Source organism: Pipistrellus kuhlii, unplaced genomic scaffold (assembly GCF_014108245.1).
Source record: "Pipistrellus kuhlii isolate mPipKuh1 unplaced genomic scaffold, mPipKuh1.p scaffold_m20_p_33, whole genome shotgun sequence".
NCBI lineage: Eukaryota > Metazoa > Chordata > Mammalia > Chiroptera > Vespertilionidae > Pipistrellus > Pipistrellus kuhlii.
Genome location: NW_023425533.1, coordinates 264,778 through 284,830, shown reverse-complemented (window position 1 = coordinate 284,830; position 20,053 = coordinate 264,778). Strand labels below are relative to the sequence as shown.

The following is a 20,053-nucleotide window of genomic DNA, read 5'->3' as shown; positions in this document are numbered from 1 at the left end:
TATAGGGAGGGTGGTGCCGCTACCTTGGCTGACCTGATTGGTTGGGTTAGGCCTAGGGTCCATTTACCGGGAGCTGGACCCGCCCCACCCTGCCCTCTCACCCCGCCCTGCCCCCTTACCCCGCCCTGCCCCCTCACCCCGCCCTGCCCTCTCATTCCCCCCTTGTCTTGAGAATTAACAGGCCCAATCATGGGACCGTATGCACTTCTGAAGGGTGCATAAAGTTCCTCCTTCCCGGTGCCCTGATCTGATATTTTGGGGGAGGCCATGAGATGTGTCCAGTGGAGACACAAGATGACACAGCGGGGTCAGGAGTGTCCAGGGCAGAAGTGAGTCCTCCCCCCCCTCCCTCCCGAACCAGTGTATGGGGGGTGGGGACTCCTGCAGCTGGCCGCAAACAAAATTTCATCAGGCAAGTTGAGTACGCCGTAACTTGAGCTTGAGGGGGTTGTCTCGGTCTCGGTCGATGCTCCATCCGTTGGCGAAGTCTTCCTGGATCGCAGAGGAGTCAGCTGGCCGAACATGGGTGTGGTGGACCCAGGTCGCAACTCCGTCCACTTTGAGGGCGGTGGGCGTCGTCAGCACTACGATGTATGGTCTTTTCCAACGTGGTTCAAGCGTCTCCCAGCGGTGTCTTTTGACAAAGACCCAGTCTCCCGGCCGGTACTGGTGGGGCGTCAGGATGAGGCCAGTCTCGTAGATGGCCTGTAGGCATGGCCAAATGTCCTCATGCGCCCTCTGGAGCCTTCTTAAAGAAAAAGATATTTCTTGGTTTTCAAATTCAGTTAGCAGTTCTGCCTTAAGATTGGGAATGATAGGCGGGGGCCTACCAAACATAATTTCATAGGGAGTGAAGCCTAGGGTATAGGGTGAGTTCCTCACCCGGTAAAGTGCATAGGGAAGGAGAGCCACCCAGTCCCCGCCAGTCTCCATGGTTAATTTAGAAAGGGTCTCTTTTAATGTTCTATTCATTCTTTCTACCTGTCCTGAGCTCTGGGGCCTATACGCACAATGTAATTTCCAATTTGCCCCTATAGCCTTGGCTACTGCCTGTGTTACCTGTGAGATGAAAGCCGGGCCATTGTCCGATCCTATCACAGCTGGGAAACCGTACCTGGGTAGAATGTCCTCCAGTAGCTTCTTAGCAACCATCTGGGCTGTTTCATGCTTAGTTGGGTATGCTTCTGCCCATCCTGAAAAGGTATCTATAAAAACTAGAAGGTATTTATAGCCATACTTTCCCGGCCTTACCTCAGTGAAGTCAATCTCCCAGTGCACCCCGGGCTTTGTTCCTCTGAGCCGGGTTCCTTTTCCACTTGACCCGGCCCTTGCATTTGTAAGCTGGCAAGTTTTACAGGCTGATACAATTTGATCTATTCTGGCGTCCAGCTGGTGAATTTTGATCTTAGCATGCCGGACCAAATCCTTTAGTTTCCGGGACCCTAGGTGCGTCGATTGGTGTATGTGTTTCAACATCGGAATCCCAAGCTGGTCTGGTAGCAGGAGCTTCCCGTCTGGAGCATACCACCAGCCCCTGACTTCCTTGTTTGTGGGGTGGCTTTTGATTCGCTCTAATTCTTCTTGGGAGTATCCGGGCTGATCTGGCAGAACTGGGTTCCCTGGGTCTGGCAATTGCAGGGCCAGTGCAGGGACTGCAGTGAGGGCTACTTCCTTGGCCACCTGATCAGCCTTCTGATTGCCCCTGGCTACAGGATTGTTGGCTTTCTGGTGTCAACAAGGAAGTCCACAGGGGTCCCCTCCACTCTAAGAGTTACCCTGGGCTCGGGGAGGGGGTCCGAACCCTGACTCCCCTAATCACTTAGTTCATCAAGCCCCAAGACCTTTACTCGGTCTCTCTTGCTCCCCTTCCCACTGCCTCTCTTAGGACATTCTTGAGCCCAATGCCCTATCTTCTTGCAGTATGCACATTGGTCCTTCTGCAGTTTCCACTTTCCTTCCCCGGAGGTCTCCTTACCCTTCTTTCGATCATTTGCAAGCTGTCGGAGGCGGAGGTCCTGTTTCTCAGGGGAATCCATAGTGGCGGCCCACAGGATCCTAGCCAGGTCTCGGGTCTGCCTGCGAGCCTGTTTATCTTCAGGGGCCTCCCGGTTATTGTACACCTTTTCAGCCACCACCAACAAGTCCTGCAGACTCTTCTCTCCCAGTCTATCTATTCTTTGCAATTTTCTCCTAATATCTTCAGCAGACTGGTTTACAAAGGCTACAATAACAGCTGCCTTACTCTCAGGAGCCTCTGGATCCATGGGGGTATAGGTGCGGAATGCCTCCATGATCCGCTCTAAAAAGGCTGCTGGAGATTCATCCTTCTCCTGCTGTACGCTGCCTACCTTAGCCAGATTAGTCGGCTTTCTGGCAGCCGCCCGGAGACCCCCCATTAGAGCCTGGCGGTAGACCCGGAGCCTCTCCTTACCTTCTGCTGTGTTGGAATCCCATTCAGGCCTAGTCAGAGGAAAAGAGGTTTCTATCTGAGCTTGGTTGGTGGTAGGATTTCCATCCACGCCTGGAACCAGCTTCCGGGCCTCATTAAGGATTCTCTCCCTCTCCTCGGTGGTGAACAGGACCTGCAAGAGCTGCTGGCAGTCGTCCCAGGTTGGCTGATGGGTAAAAATGATAGAATCCAACAGATTAATAAGTCCCGCTGGCTTCTTAGAAAACTCAGGATTTTGAGTTTTCCAATTATAAAGGTCGCTAGTGGCGAAAGGCCAGTAGTGATGGGGCTGATCGCCCCTCTCATCTGGGGGACCAGTGGCTCGAAGGGGTAAAGTCTTAACAGTGGAGTCTGTGATGAAGGCGGATTGTTCCCTCTGGGCTCTTTGTCTGGTATGCCGGGCTTCCCGCTCTCCTCGTGGCATCTGCTTCCCTCAATGGGGGAGGGTCAGTTTCCTCCTCCGGCACCCTAGGGAACTGATACGGGGGAGGAAAAATTAATTCTTCTTCAGTTCCCCCCTGCAAGACAGAGTAGGGGGGAGCTGATGGCAGGGTGATTTTCTTCTCTGTCCTCTCCGTTCCCTGTAAGGCAAAAATAGGTTTTGGCTCCGAGGGGGGCGGAGCCACAGAGTGTTTAAGCCAAAAGGGTAGGTTCTCCACAAGGTCCTGCCACATTATAATGTATGGGAGCTGATCGGGGTAACCTGTCTTAGGATGAGAGACGACACTCCGAACCCGGCGAATGGTAGGGAGATCGAATGTTCCCTCTGGTGGCCATCTGACATTGAAAGCTGGCCACTCACTTGAACAACAAGTCTGCCATTCGTCCTTCCAGACCTCCATACTAAAATCATTAGCTCTTGCCTCTACTTCCTGAAAATGATTAATCACAGTGCTTAAAGGAGTAATCTGAGTTTGTCCCATAACATCCATACAGTGAGTCCATAAAATAACACATAAAATTACATAGCCCCCAGGAGAAGAACTCCCCACATCAACATTTTCAGTATTATAACAATTCAATACATTCAGTTAAGTTTCTATAGCAAATTTACAAACAAGAGCAAACTGAAACCTTTCCCTATACAAACATACAAACAAACAAACAAACAAAGAACACAGGAACAGACGGGGGGCCCCCAAGAACAGCCTTCCAACTCCGTGGAAGCGGCGCCTAAAACTAACCGACGGCCTCACACCGACTACCTCGTCCTGAGAGGGAATTCTATGTCCCTCCTAAAGGAGGATCAAAACGTCTTTTGATCTCTCCAGCCCGTGGTCTTCAACAGCGCGTCCGCTAGACCTCTCGGGCACTTCCCACAGGGATCCCTTCACACACTTTTACCGCGGCCAGACAGGCTCTCCGGATTCAGAGTCCCTCAGTCTTGGAGATCCCGGACGAGCCCCCATATGTAATGCCCAAGTGTCATAAACCCCAAAGACTACCAGGGAGCCGAATCCGATGCAATTGCAGAAAGCCTGTATTTATTTCGGACTAGTCGGAGCCCAGTCTCACCTACACCAACGAGGGCATGGGCGAGAAAGAGGAAGAACTTAACATATCAATGGGTTTTATAGGGAGGGTGGTGCCGCTACCTTGGCTGACCTGATTGGTTGGGTTAGGCCTAGGGTCCAGTTACCTGGAGCTGGACCCGCCCCACCCTGCCCTCTCACCCCGCCCTGCCCCCTCACCCCGCCCTGCCCTCTCACCTGGCACATAAATAAGTTTTCAGTAAATCACAGTAGTATTGTGGTGATTTTAATTTTTATCCATATTATGGAAGGATCAGGAAGAGAAAGAATGTTCAGCAAAGACTGAGAACTAGGCACAAAAAGCTCTGGGAGGGGAAACTATGAGACCGATGTCTTGGAAACCAAGGCAGGGAAATGTATAGAAGGAAGGAGATAATGCAAAAGGTTATTCAAAGGTTAGTTTCTCCTGACAAAAAAGCTCATTTCATGCCTGAGCAACTAATGAGAATGAAGGAAAAAAGGAAGGAAAATACCTATAAGAAGGCTATCAAACATAAAATTCTCTAAAAGCCGTACATTGGCTAACTCTTAATCTGATCAGAATGCCCTATTGTGCCTTGTCTTCCAAATAAAGAGAATACATATTTCTTGAATAAAGGAAAAGCCAGTTTCACATAAAGTGAAATAAAGTTTCTGGTTTTCATCATTTGAGTGAAATGGTTATGAATTTTTGAAGGACATAGAAAGACGGTTTGAAGGCTAATTTGAAAGATGAAATAGAGGGCTAGAGACCGGGATGCCAGGACACAGGCTTTATTGGTGGAGAATACTCCTTCCGGGCTGCCTTCCAGAGGAGAAAGAGCACACATGCTGGGGTGAACACGCCTTTTGAGGGGAGGAAAAGGAAGGGACCAGGCTTAGGGCACTCAGCACTCAGCTGACTGGTGGTTTCATGTAAGGCACATGATTAGGAATCAGGGGCTTAGGGTATTTGGCAGGTGCTGATTGGTGGTTCAATGTATAGTCCATATAAGGTGCTTTGTTAGGTGCTCAGTTCGGACTGCAGGTGGAGTTTATGTCATTCTCCATCCACAAGTTGGGGGAAGGGAGGATCTATAAAAAATTTTACACAATTTCAAGTTTACACAACAAAGAGGATGGAGAAGGGCCAAAGGGGGATGAATCAGAGAAGTTTTCAAAGCAGCAATCTATACTGAACCCCAAAGCAGCTCCAATGAAAAGGAGGATGGTGGAAAGTGTAGCATTTATTTTTCCTTTTACTTTACATGGGCCCAGAAATAAATTATGATAGCATGGATTGTTTATCTGTGTAAGTTATTCAGTGTGGGAAGGATGTGGAAAATTATTGCACTCTGAAGTAGAAGAGTAGAACAGCATTTCCCTCACCACTTACCTTTTTTTAAAGATTTGTTATTTTTTAATTCTCACTGGAGGATATTTTCTATTGATTTTCAGACAAATGGAAGGGTTGGGAGGAAAAGAGAGTGAAACCTCTGTGTGAGACACACTGATTGGTTGGCTCCCACAGGCAACCTGACCAGGTCCAGGGATGAAATCCACAACCCAGGTACTTGCCCTTGACCAGAAATCAAACCCTCAACCCTTCAGTCCCCTGGCTGACACCACTGAGAATAACTGGCCAGGGCCCATCACTCATCTTTATTTAGGTGCAGGTAAAAGTTGGGGAAGAAGTCACTTGGGAGGACAGCTGGGAAATTAGGAGGCCCAGTGGCTTTAGGAGCCTGAGTGGAGCTACCTCCTGCCTGGGGTGAGGAAGGTGTCCCTTTGGCTTTGGAGAGATGGAGGTCACTGCCAGGGCCCCAGAGGGATGCAGGGAGTAGGCCTCTTTAGCTTTTACTCCTGGCCAGTACTCAGCTAAAGAGTCCCAGGCAGAGGGACCCTCAGTCTCTTGGTCAAGGGGTGAGGAGGTGGGGCTTACAGTAAACATGGAATGTGGGGTGGGGAAGGGGTGATGGCACATCTGGGGAGTCTGAGCCTCTACCCCCCTCCACCAAGAGAGAGTGTAAGTGTGTGGCTTGGAGTGGGGGCATTATAAAATGAGATTGTGGGGTCCTGGATGGAGCAGAAGTAAGACGCCAGGGAGGAGCAGAGGGGTGATTCTAGAAGGAGGAGCCCTTCAAGTCAGGTTCTGGGTGCAGCAGTCCAGGGAAGGCTGCAGTGGGCTTCTTGCAGTACCTGGCTTTTCCCCTCCCCACCCTCTGGGCCTCTGAAGTCTTTGTCCCTATTAAGTGGGCCACCAACTGCTAGCATAACTAGAGCCCCAACATCTCACTCCCCTCAGGACCACAGGATCCAGAGTTTTGTGTGAAACCTCTGGGTCTGTGGTTCCTACAAGGCTTCCTGTCAATCTAAATGTGAGTACCCAGCCTGGTCATCTGCTCCTACCCGCCTCCTCCTCTCTCTTACTCATGCATCTATGCTTCCTCTTCACACACCATCTTTCACTGCAGTGGTTCTTTCAGCTTAGCAGAGCTCCTATTTCCTTCCTGAAAAACGCCCTCAGGTTTGCATTTATTTCACTCCACTCCCTATCTTAAAGGAAATCACCTCCCTACCAACCTTGTGCCGCTCACAAGGAAAGAAACTGATAAAACTGCAAGAAACATGGGACCCTTAAGGACTGAGGTCACATGGCATTTTTAAAATTTTCCATCAGAGGATACATTTCTATTGATTTTAGAGAAAGAGGAAGGGAGAGAAATATGGGAGGAGAGAGAGAAAGAGAGAGAGGAGAAACATTGATTGGTTGTCCCCCATACTAGCCCCAACCTGGGACCAGAGCCTAGGTATGTACATGACCCGAAATCAAGCCCACAACTTTTTAGTGTATAAGATGACACTCCAACGATCTGAGCCATGTGCCCAGAGCACACATTTTTTTTTATCACCCTCCAATCTGAGGCCATGAAATGGAGCAGGTCAGGAAGGTCCTTCTATGCCTTCTCTCTCCTTTTAATGCCCTTAATTCTAAAATGTTGCGTGAGTTTTCTAATTTCCTTTTTTTTTTTTTTTTTTTTTTTTTTACATGCACTGACATCCAGATTGCTTTTCATCCCTCCCTGGCTATTCCTACTCTTGGGTTGGGGTGAAGTAAGCTTGGAATCTTTGGGCTGCTGGTGTCCTCTAGCATGCAACTAGGGTAAAGCTTGGAAGTCCTCCGGGTATCACACTCTTAAGAGTAGCTAGTTTATGTGTAATTAGGGAGGAGGTAGAGATGGTATTGTAAACCCAAAGGACAATCTTGTTGCTGCTTCCAGGCATTGTCCAGAAGCAGCAGTAGCAGTAATCTATGAAAACTACCCAGGAAGGGAAGAACTGTCCCTTCCCAAAGTGAACAGGAATGGAGTCCCTGAAGATTGACAGGAAGCCTGGAACTGCAGAGCCAGAGGTTTCACACAGAACTCTGGACCCTGTGGTCCTGAGGAGAGTAAGATGTTGGGGCTCTTGCCATTTTTGCCCCTACCCCTGTCCCATCATCAGATTTCTCAGATGCATTAAAGAAGAAAGCATTGGGACATTATTATCAAGTGGATGGGGACTTGACTCAGTGACTTAGGAGAGAAATCAATTGTGATAAGGGGCTCTTTGGAAGGTATTCAGTCTTTTTCAGCTTCCCTTTTCTTCATGTCTAAAAATTCGACTTCAGAGTATGATGCTCCTAATTAGAGCTTCTATATTTAGTTTTCCTATTTTTCTTCTATATTCCTAAAAGTAATACCACACAGACATTAAACCTGATGCTTATATATATTCATTGACATAAAAAGTCACCACATATAGCTTGGTGAAAGGATGCACAATATATAATAGAACAGCACTTATATTTGATCACTTTTATGTATACATATATCTGGGTATATAATTATAAGTAAATATCCAAAAGGACATTCATCAAAGGGTTGACAATGGTTATGTGAGTGGAGAGTTTCAGGTGATTTGTATTTTAGTTTTTCTATTTTCCTACATTTTAAAAGGTTTAACCAAGTGTTCTACTCCTATCATAAAACAAATAAAATCAGCAAGGAAATAGATGCAGAGAAAAGACTCTTAAGGAGACAGAAGAAGGAGCAGGGACAGAGGTCAGGCCATCCCCTCCACTTTGTTGGTATCCAACACCTCCTCATCCCCCCAAAAAAACCACTTTGTGGCCGAAACCAGTTTGGCTCAGCGGTAGAGCATCATTCTGCGGACTGAAAGGTCCCAGGTTCGATTCTGGTCAAGGGCATGTACATGGGTTGCGGGCACATCCCCGGTAAGGGGTGTGCAAAAGGCAGCTGGTCGATGTTTCTCTCACATTGACGTTTTTAGCTCTCTATCACTCTCTCCTCCTCTCTGTAAGAAAATCAATAAAATATATTTATTTAAAAAAAACACTTTGTGAATTAATTCATGCAGAAACCTACCCCCATTTTTATCATCACCAGTATTTTTAATATATCTAAGGATTCACTAAGGGCTGGGTCTATCACCTTACTGTAGCTCAGAGAGGTCATTGTTTTCACTGGGTACCTCTTTTGACTCCTCCTCCTCTTCTGTAGGTATCAGCTCATGCAGGGTGATAATCAAGTTCTCAAATACTTGGGCCTTGTTGCTCTCATTGTCACAGGTTTCCTTGGAGTGGCCCTCTTTCCACAATATGAACAATGGGTTGTGTATTTTTGCTTCCTTGCTCTACGCATATCCCCAGGACCATCATTCTTATACCCAGAACTACCACTGGTGGAAGGAGACTGAATCTGGGAACTGTTGGGGGAATCAATGACCAGAGTCTGATCCTGAGGTAGGACCCATAGATGGAAGTGGAGGGTCCACCAAGATCACATCCTCATCTGAGTCACTGAGGATATCATCTAGTTCTATCACATCGCAGTCAGCACTGCTGATCATGATTGACTGGGGGCCCTGAAATGCCACAGGGTTTGGGGCCTTCTCCATGATTAGCTCAGATCTCTTGGTCTGCTTCTGTTTCATAAAATTGTCATTCCAATCTTCCTCTTCCCTTATCATCTTGATTAACTCCAGGAAGTTGGGAAGATGCTCCTGATCATTTGCATATATCCTGAGAAGATGCTTCAGCCTGTAGTGCAGGTCCCCATTCATATCAGCTCCTAAAAGGAGCTGGGGCAGGTGAGTCTGGTTTGCATCTTTCCCACCTATGATCTCTGCCTGAATAGCGGTCTGGAGCTGCACCTCTAAATGGATCATATAAAGGGCTTTCTCCCCTTGTGCCTGCAGGGTGTTAAAAAATTTACCATGGGCAGTGACACTGTTTTCAGGCTCCCCAAACACCAAATTCATTGCGTGCAAGAAATCTGCCACTTATAATAGATTGGGGTTGGCTGCCTGAAGCAAATGCATGACCTCCCTGGCAGGGCCCCTAAGGGTTTTCATCAGGCGCTTGAGCTTCTCCTCCTCAGGCATATTCCAATCTGGCAGGACCCCATTTACTTGGATTAGCTGGTTTTCAAAGGTTTCTTCCCCTTGGGCTGGTACCACCTTGCTGGAAAACAAATTCATGTTTCTTTCTGTCATGTTGACCCTTAAAGGACTAAGACTCCTCCCCAAGGACCTCAATATGGAATGAGCCCAAGGAGGCAAGGGTCTGTTTTGCCACCAGCTATTACCCACAAGAATAATGATGCTAGCCATGACCAAATGATCGATAATCATTCATATATATATATATATATATATATATATATATATATATATAACAAGATGTTCAGGCTTTTACAAAAGCCTAATCTGCTGGAGGAATCCCCAAAGCAATTTTCCTGGGCTCTGCCTTCCTTGCATCTCAATAGGAGCTGTAAAAAAAAGTTGGGGAAAGATCAATAAGGTAGTAGACCTCAGGGAAGCAGCCTGCAGTAGGTTTCTCAACCTTCCTGAACATCCTGCAGTACATTTTATATTTGTTTAATGCCCTAAAATTATCCTTCAGGAAACTGTCCATTACAACCTTCTGGAGCTAGGGGGGTGTCCCATGCTAACAAGGATACTTTTCAGAGCCATATCCATCCCCTCCTACCAATCCTCCAGGAGGGTGGAGAATGAACAAACTGTAGCTTGGAATTCCAGATAAAATAGTGTGTGGAGCTGAATTGGGCTCTCAAAATAGAGTGCAATGGTCTAAGTCTCACAGATTTGTGGTAATAAATAAGATTAAACTCTTAGTCTCAGTTTTCCACTATAGCCCCTTCTCAAAGTTTGCCCATTATTTCTCAGATTCTTACTAGAGCTCGAAAACAAGGGTTTTATTTCACTTCAACCTCTGCAACAGGTGCCCTCTGGGGTTGAATATTCCAGTCCTCAGGCCCTCTAGATTGCATCCTCAAGGCAGGCAAGGCAGGGAAGAAAAGAATCAGAAGCAGCTTAATTCTCTCATTCTGTTTACCACCACCACCCAACCATCCAACCACCCAACCACTGCTGTATCCAGACAGAAAATTCCCTCTCCCATCTTCTGAATACAAGCCAAAGCGATCCCTCCATTACATTTTCCCAAGGAAATCGTCAGCCTACCAGCTCTGCAATCAGCTACACAGATTTCAAGTTCTCATTTGGCTTTGAAGGCCTGACACCTAGAAAGGGAATAGGGGCTGGACCTAATACCAACCAGGATGAAAAGGACCCACCCCTAGCTCCTAACTATCCCTCCTGAAAACGACCCCCCTCCTCAGTCTAGGCAAATCCTGCCCACTAGGCAGCATCCTGTGACACCCCACTTCCTCCCTCCAGCAGGGCTATGTGAGAGCTCCTGCCCCTGCCTCACAGTTTTCCATTCCCCAAGCATGGAGCCCCCAGTCCTGGTGGAGCTTCCCTGAGCCTTTCACCGAGCCAGGCAGTCGCACCCTCTTTATTTACCTGTACTCATCCAGCAGGCAGTGGATGTTGCCCAGTGGACAGCAAGGCTCTGAGGCTCTGAGGCGGGGGTGGGGTAGGATGGTGTTTCCTAGGCACTAAACTACCTGGGGCTGCTAGAAGGAGCTGCTTTGCAAGACCGCCCAACAAGGGAGAGCTGAGTTGAGGCTGCATGGTTCCCACAGCAGCGGAGGCCTCCCCTGCCTATCCGCAGGGCCCTCCCAGCAGCCAATGCGTCTTTCAGCCTTTGCCCATTGAGACAAAAGATCATAATGAGCCTGGCGGCGCGGCCAATCAGTGGGACTCAGGGGCGGCCTCCCGGGTCAGCCTTGGCCCAAGCCATTGCTAGCAAAAGGGGGGAGCTACTGGCGGGGGCTGCAGCACACAGGCGCGAGCACCAGCGCAGAGTCAAGTGCAGCTGGGAATCACCGGACTCTGCTGATTTGCATTTTACCCGTGAGTTTGTGGCTTTTCTCTTCGCTTCTCTTCTTCTACTCCCCTTCTACCTCACTTTTCTTCTCACTCTGCGACTGGATGCATTAAACATGAGGTGAGACAGAAATCAAATGAACAATAAGAGTTCCTCACCTTTGTATAGAGGGAAGGGGGGAGCATTTATTGAGCGCTTTCTACTTGCAGATGCTCTTGCATTAATATTCATTGATTCTTCTCTGCAGCCTTGGGAAGAAGGCAGCAGTGTGCCCATTTAATAGAGATGGGTCTTAAGCGCCCAGGCAATATGGCAGGAAGCACAGAGCTAAGAGCTCATGCCCCAGTCAACATGTCTGATTTCAAAGGCTGCCTCTTGTGAACATTCCTCCCTCCCTATTCTCAGATTGAGGGTTAGTGGAGAAGAGCCAAAGTGGAGATGGGAGAGCTCACTTAGAATTATGTAGAATTAGTTCACAAAAACTTCTTTCCATTTCATAGATAAGGAAACAGAGAGGTTAGGTATGTTGCCTGGAATCACACAGCAAATAAACATCAGCTTCGATTTTGCACCCACGCCTGCTGTTCTCCAAATGCTATTTGCCCAACTGATCTTTTTTACATTGGTGTTCTCAAACCTTATCAACAGCAATCTTGGTGTGCTGGTAGTGCAGAGGGAGGGGGATGAGGAGGCTATAGGGAGAGGGGTTGGGGAAGACATGGGCAACTTTTACATTACCCATTATACCCAAGAGGAAGGTAAGGCAACTTTCTTTCTCTTTTTACACTAAAACAAACTGCCAGGTTTGGTTTTTTTTTTTTAAGTAAAACAGTATTTCTACAGCTTATGCTCCCAAAAGAGATAAAGCTCAGATGTGAAATGACACTTGAAATTACAAGGTGAAGCTAAAATTTGGATCAAATCTCTCTGATGTCACAACCCATGCTATTAACCACAGTGTAGGTACAAGGCTGGCTGTCTCAGGATCATTTTGGAAAGTTCTTGAGAAATGCAGATTCCTGAGACCTACCTCTGGGGGATTTGAATTTACTAGGACTAGGTTGGAGAGTATGATTTATATTTTTAAATACTGTCATTGTTAATTCTGAGATGTAGAGAGGTTTCCGAACCACATCAGGTGAGTAGGCCTGCTGCCAATGTACCTGTCCACAGTATATTTGTCATGAGTTGGAACTCCAGAGCAGAAATTCCTATCTAGGGTCCTTCCTGAAATTATTGGCAAAGAATTTGGACCCTCTCCATCTTTCTGAGTCCACAGCTTGATAGATTTTCAAATAAGTCGGCCACTCAGAAATGGTTAAGAACCACTTCCCTATAATCTTTCTTTGTAGCATCTTCCTCTTTCAACTTGAATATGAGAAAGAAGTGTGAGAAATGAAACACAATTTGATCTGAACCCCAACCATAGCTCTCTGTTACTGATAGAGCTCTTTCATTTCCTGGCTTCAGGACAGGTTGCTAGGTTGCCCTTCTGTGAGCTCTTGAGGGGACCTCTCATTTGCTGGATTTGCCATCACTGGCCACAGAGAAAGAGCAACTCCATGGAAACAGCATGGAGGGCTGTCCAGAGTGAATGGGTTGTGAAGCCAGGGGCTGGAAAACCTGCTCCATTTTCCATGACTTCTGGTTCTTAGAAGCAGGTCTTTACTTCACTTACGTCAATTATGGCTAGAAGGCTTCCCTGTGGTTCTTGGTCTTGACTTCTGATACTTGAAAACAAATGAACAATCTGGTTCCCTTTTACTGCTGGGCTCATCATTTTCAACCTGCCAAGGTACTTCACCTGCTCCTTTCTGCTTTCTATATTTACAGCCCAATACCTAGAGTTCCTTGAAGTAAAAAAATTCAGATTTGGAGATGAAGCACTTTTCATTTGAGGACTATAGACTTTTTCTTTTGGATGGAATAGTGAATGGGGTAGAGAGGGGAGGTAGAAAGCTCAACTTACACAGTCAGGTGTGATGCTGGCAGTAGCTCTTAGGTTTTCTTAGACTCTTGATTCTGCTCTCTGATCCCATGACAACTGACCCTGGGTTTCAGTAGATTCTTCTGTGTTTAAATTGACTTCATCACCAAATTAGGTGATCTGCAGTTGGACCTGGTGAGGGTGAATAAAATAAGATAAATAATAGATCTTAAAGCTCTGACAAAAAATAGTGAAAGAAAATGGATTGTGTAAATGTACTTGGATCTGGTCATTAGAACAAAGTGGGAGTTCTCTGCCCAAGACTGGGAGGAGGATTTGCTAATTTGGCTCCAACTGGGTACAGATCATCCTTATCTCTGGCCTTAATATATGGACTGTGTTTCAATTTTTGGCTCAATTGAGACCATATTTTCCAGTTTCCACAAATGAACGTTAATAGGCCAAAGTTTAGGAAGATAAAAGCTTTCAATTGAACAGTTGAAACAATAATGGTTGCCCTTGACTGGCTGCTTCTGTTCCAGGAACTTTCCATCTGTTATCTTATTTAAGCTTCTCAGCAACCCTGTCAAGAAAGCATGCTATTCCATTTTGCAGATCCAGAAACTGAGTTTCTGGGAGGTTAAGTAAATTGCATAAGGCCACATAGCTGGTTAGTGGAGGTACTGGGACTCCAGTGCAGGGCAGTCAAACTCCAAAGGCCATGAACAGCTATTTTCTGCTGTCTTCCAAACAAATAATTGAAAAGAACTCTGCAGATGACACAGTACATTAGACTGATTTTAGCCTTTAGAACAATGTAGTTGCAATCTTTATTCCTGGGATATCATTTTTTAAACAGAAACTACTAATATAACTCATGCAGCAACTTAAATACCAAGTACTGTGCTAAGCATTTTATATTTTTCATCTCATGAATCCTTCATGACAATAATTTTACAGATAAGCATACTGAGGCACAGAGAGGTAAAGAGACAGAGACTTGGCCAAGGTCATAAAGCTAGGAATTGGCACTGCAAAATTCAAACCCACAATGTACTGCAGTGTGGAAAACAAATATGGCCCTTATGCTAAATCATCTCTCTGTCAGCCACACCTATATCTCCTTCCCATGGTCTGCATTCAGCGCCATGCACTACTTATACTTTTAGGCCACAGTGTCTAAGGGCTCTTCCTCAGCCTAAAATATCTGCCCTCATTCCTCTACTTAATGAGGGTCTGCTTATTGGTTAAGGATCAAGTCAAATGCCCCCCTTGAAGAAAAAAAATTTGGCTGCTCCCTGTCCCAGGAGGAATACATAGCTTTTGCCTTTCTACTCTGTCTTTGATTGCACACTTTATTTTGCTTTCTAGTATAGATTAGCTCATTGTTAATCTGTCTATCCCTCTATATTCCCAAGCCCTTTAGGGCAGGCACAAAGTTCTATTAACTTCCAGCTCCACAGTGTTTTACCCACAGTTATTCACTAGATGATCATACATGCACATGAATACATGTTTGTGAGCTGACCAAAAAACTGGCTCATGTATGCCCTGAATGAATGGACAAATATGGGGCTGGATCCTGGGATGGTTACACAGGCTGTCCATCTGGACTAGTTTGGCCAGGGGAGTCTGGAATCCCCTGGGTTCACTTTACTAGGCTATAAATGCAAGAGACACAGTCCAACTCCAGGCCCAGCCTGTGGTCTTGACTTCAAAATTCATCTTAAGAGGGCAGGCTGTCTGGGATTTTTTAACACCTTGGCATTCACAGAAGAAAAGTCTTTCCCACCTTCAAATGAACATGGAATTGGTTCCACCATACCACATCAACTGGTTCTGGCTGGCCTGAGAATGTCCTGCAGGAGCATTTGCTTTGTGGAGACAGATGTGAGGTCAGGAAGCATCTTATTTTTATTTATTTATTTTTATTGAGGCCACCATGCTATGGATGCTCAACCACTTTATCTCATTTGATTTTATTAATCTTCACAATTACATATTAAAAGAGATCTATTGTCTCTATTTTATAACTGAAGAAACCAAGACTTGGTAAAGTTTCTTGAAAGGTCAGACAATTAAGTGTGGAGGCAGAATTCAGTCTTAGGTTAGTCTGTCCCCAAGACTAGCATCTGAACAAGAAAAAGTGGACTCTCTCCTCACTCCCATTAACTAGGAAAAATTATATTTATAAAATGACAAATTAGATGTTTAAGGTCAGATATGTCTAAATAATTAACCTTTAATCCCTGAAAATGACTGGCGGGGGGAGGCAAAAAAAAATCAGGGATGGAAAAGTACAATTACCTCTATCAGATTCCTCTATCAGATATTTGCCAAATTCCTCTATCAGATATTTGCCAAAATTTTCCCATGTCAATGCCCTGACATGCACAGTATGAGGATGCCTAGAGAGATTTTTACCTGTTTGTTCATTTTATAACTCAGATGGAGGAGGCTACAAAATGTAAATTAATTTCTAAAGGTCACCTAGGAAGTTGATAACAGAACTGGCACTTCAGTTTTCTTTCTACTAAGTCAGCCTGTCTTATGCAGCTAGTCAACACATGTTTTTAGGTTACTTAGGAAAGTATTGGCAGAAAGTGGTACATTATTGCACTCTGAAATAGAAGAAGGAATAGACATTTCCCCCATCATTCATCTTTATTTAGGTGCACGTAAAAGTTGGGAAAGAAGTCACTTGGGAGGACAGCTGGGAAATTAGGAGGCCCAGTGGCTTTAGGAGCCTGAGTGGAGCTACCTCCTGCCTGGGGTGAGGAAGGTGTCCCTTTGGCTTTGGAGAGATGGAGGTCACTGCCAGGGCCCCAGAGGGATGCAGGAAGTGGGCCTCTTTAGCCTTTGCTCCTGGCCAGTGCTCAGGTAAAGGGTCCCAAGTAGAGGGACCCTCACAGTCCCTCAGCTTAGTGGAGCTCCTATGTCCTTCCTGACAAGCTTTCTTAGGTTCTCAGATCCATACTGAGCATTAAATTGTTCCTGAGCACTGCTTCTTTCCTTTTTATAATGGTTCTGACCCAGAGGCAATTCTGTCTGCCCTCCCCCCTGAAACATATGGCAATATGGAGATCTTTTTTGTTGTTATGGCTATTTAGGTCATAACTGGTGCTACTGGCACCCAGTATGTAGAGGCCAGGATACTACTAAACACCCTATAATGTACAGGAGAGGCACTAGAACAAGAAATTTTCTGACCCAAAGTATTAATAGTGTCAAGGCTGAGAACCTCTGCTCTCCCATGCAAGGTTAGGCATGGAAATTGGTAGGTGCAGAGCCTTTTGGTGCTGCATTTCTAGGAACAGCTCCTCTTTCTATTCCTCATTCTAATAGAGGAACATGAAACAGCTACAACATAGGCAAGAATCTACAGAAACAGAGTAGAGGAAGACTCACCACTCCTGAAACTTCTAACTTGTAAAGACAACTTTTAAATGCCTTTCTGCTGTACAAGATAGTGCCACTTTTCAGAAAGAGAATAACAATTTATTATTCTAGCAACTTATAAAATGTGACTTTTCATATGGTGAAAACAGAATACAATAGCTTTGGAGCCCTCTTTCTCCAGTTTCATTCAATCTTAAACTTTCTTTGAATATTAGAATATTTGCTGTGTCAGCAAAACACAATAGAGGTGACTCCATAAAAACTAACTGCTTTTGTTTTACTTCATCCTTAAGAGAGTTCTTATTTCTCAGAAACTGAACCAAAGAGTGGCTTGTTTCCTGAAAGCCTAGTTTCTCGGCACTCTCTTTTGTACTAAGCAGTGAAAATGCTAACTAACAGATTTAATAGTCAGCCTAACCTATTCCCCCCAACTCTTGCCAGTTTATTCCATCTGCACCCAGTTATCTCCAGCATGGGGGAACCGAACCACTCTCCCGGGAAGGAGCTTCAGCACTGGACGCAAGCAGAGACTCCTGGAAAGAAAAGCTGGCATTCCCAGGCCTATGCCCTTGGGGCCATTTCCAATTTTATGTCTACTTTTCTGACCTTTCCTATCTATAAGGTTGTATTCCGGCAACAGATCCATGCTGTGACGGTGTCAGAGGCTCTGCGACAGCTTTGGCATGAAGGCCCCCAATACTTCTACCGGGGAATCTACCCGCCTCTTCTCTCCAAGACGTTGCAAGGGACTCTACTATTTGGGACTTATGATAGCCTGCTGTGCTCTCTTTCCCCTGTTGAGCCACACTCTCTGGGACACCGCTGGGCTGCAGGGCTCATGTCTGGTGTGGTGGAGGCTGTGGCACTCAGCCCCTTTGAAAGGGTGCAAAACGTGCTCCAAGATGGTCGCAAGCAAGCTCGCTTCCCTAGTACTTTCAGCATTCTCAAGGAATTCAACTCTTATGGGCTTTGGGGGAGGCTGTCTCTGGGGTACTATCGTGGTTTCTGGCCTGTCCTTCTCAGGAACAGCCTGGGGAGTGCTCTGTATTTCTCCTTCAAGGACCCCATCCAGGATGGCTTGGCAAAACAAGGCCTACCTCACTGGGTCCCTGCCATGGTGTCTGGAAGTGTCAATGGAACAATTACCTGCCTAGTTCTCTATCCTCTGATTGTACTAGTTGCCAATATGCAGTCCCATATTGGCTGGCAGAGCATGCCCAGCCTGTGGGCCTCTGCCCAGGACATGTGGGACACTCGAGGCCGAAAGGTGTTCCTGATCTACCGTGGAGGATCCCTCGTCATCCTAAGGTCCAGTGTGACATGGGGCCTCACTACCGCTATCCATGACTTCCTTCAGAGGAAGTCTCATTCCAAGAAAGACTGAAAGACTGACTAGCTTCAGGAAGTGTGACCATGGCAACTTTGTTATTATGAGTATTCTCGTGTTTATCTAAATAGCTTACTTCTTTGGCTTAATTATCTAATACAATCATTCTTTAGCATATTTGAACTGTCAGTGCATTAGAGAAGTTCCCAACCACTACCCTGTTGGGAACAGACAAAGCCCAGAATCTTTCCTTGATCAGAAAGAGAAAGTCATTCTTGCCAGTCCACAACTTCAACAGCCCTGGACTTAGGAGCCTATAAATAACTTGTCACCCAGATGAAATGTAATTTCTTTAAGGAATTCTTTGACAATAAGAGGAAAGTTTAAAAGAACTTTAATTAGGCACTTTGAGTTTTGGGACCCCTCTTGTTCTCTGGATCAAACTAAGTGGAGGACCAGGAACTCCAATTTCAAAGAACTAAAGCTTGACTCTTAAGATGGGGATTGCATAGAACTTCTCAAATGGCTAATTTTCATGACATTGTTCACTATACCTATCACCACTATTCTCATTTCTCACAACTATGGGTAGTTTCAATGTGGCAGTTGTATCTGGGAATCCTAAATTAGACTTGCTTCAATTGATTGGGTGCCAAAAGAACTGTTGAACTGGAAGTGGGAGTGGGGAGAGTTGTGGTTCCTGGATGGATAGAAAGAATAGACTTTGAAGAAAGTGATTCCGTTGCATGTAAAATAGGGGAAAACTACTATAGATTGCTTGGGGACAAAGCAATGGCATTGCCTAGAAATCACTTTAGTTTCCCTAAGAAATCCTCACAGATCATTGCATATTTTATTGCTATCGATATAGTCACAATGACATAAATTAAAGATCAGAAATACTAGCCTGTAGTTCAAAGCGATTCAAAATATAGTACTCATAATTTTTAGCATTTCATAACACCATTCTCACTTACATAGATTTCATATACCAGCTAAACTGAACTATTTGTTTTCTCCCCCTAAATGCCCCAAACTTTACCATTGCCATGCTTTGGCCCACACTCATTCTCTTCACATCCAGTGTCCCTTTTCCACATGCCATTCTGCCAAAATCCTTTCAGAATCTCAAAGTCCAGCTTAGAGGCCACCTTTTCTGTGGCGCCTCTTCTGATTACCCACAGCTGAATGTGGTGGTAGTCTCTTGTGATAACATTTAATATATGGCGCTGATTCCATTATGTCACTAATGTCATGTGGCCCTGTGTTCTTGGTGTTCTTCAATACCTCCTACTAGACTGTAAAACTCCTAGAAGACAGGGATTCTTGTACACATTTTAAATTTTCTATTGTGCCTAAGTGCTCAATAATGATTGGATTATTAAATTATCAAACTGTGATATGGTCTTTATCCTCAGGGAGCTGTCTCTTGAACATGAAGACAATGTTACCAACTCACATACTTTTGGGGTGTGATTTTGTTTTCTTTTATTAGTATATTTAGTTTTGTGTTAATGATAATGATGCTGCTGCTGATAATCCTATATAATAAAGAGCAAATATGCAAATGGTTGTCATGCCCTCATGCCATCATTCGGTAATGGCTCAGACACTCAACACTGGGGAGAGCAGAATGGGGACCAGCCAGGCACAAATGAGCTCACAAGAGAGGAATGGGGACCAGTCAGGCACAAATGAGCTCACAAAAGAGGAATGGGGACCAGCCAGGCTACAGCCCAGCACAGGGACAACCCATGTGCCCGATGGTCCCCACAGTCCTGGGTGCCAGTGGCTGCTCCTGTGGCCTGGGAGAAGGACAAGCCGCCCACCCCAGGGTCCTAGGTGCTTGCAGCTGCAGCTCAGGCAAAGCCACTCGCCCACAGTTCCTTGTAGCTGCAGCCAGCCCAGCCACGCTGGCCCAGGTCCTATGTGCCTGCAGCCAGCTGGAGGGAGGAAGCCCAGGTCCTGGGTGCCTGCAACTGACTGGAAGATAGAATCTTGGGTCCCAGGTGCAGGGCGAGGAAGAGGTGGTTAGGGGCGATCAGGAGGCAGGCAGAGGGGTTAGGGGCAATCAGGCAGGCAGGCAGGCAAGTGGTTAGGAGCCAGCGGTACTGGATTGAGAGAGGCAGTCAGACATCCCCCAAGG

General features: G+C 46.0%; 2 protein-coding genes across 2 annotated transcripts; one reads left to right on the top strand and one right to left on the bottom strand.

Annotated features, from left to right (window-relative positions):
- Positions 1-8,350: 8,350 nt before the first annotated feature.
- On the bottom strand, positions 8,351-9,612 carry ZCCHC18 (zinc finger CCHC-type containing 18). The gene is given in 3 exon segments (XM_036460759.1): positions 8,351-8,591; positions 8,594-8,745; positions 8,747-9,612. Coding segments are annotated over 3 exon segments (1,176 nt in total). The 3' UTR covers positions 8,351-8,433.
- Positions 9,613-16,953: 7,341 nt separating this feature from the next.
- Positions 16,954-19,458, top strand: SLC25A53 (solute carrier family 25 member 53). The gene has a single exon (XM_036460793.2). It carries the CDS (start codon positions 16,966-16,968, stop codon positions 17,962-17,964), a length of 999 nt encoding a protein of 332 aa, XP_036316686.2. The 5' UTR covers positions 16,954-16,965; the 3' UTR covers positions 17,965-19,458.
- The last annotated feature ends 595 nt before the right edge of the window (positions 19,459-20,053 follow it).

Excerpts from the sequence above, each read along its gene's own strand:
- SLC25A53 (XM_036460793.2), top strand. The coding sequence starts at position 16,966 with ATGCTAACTAACAGATTTAATAGTCAGCCTAACCTATTCCCCCCAACT.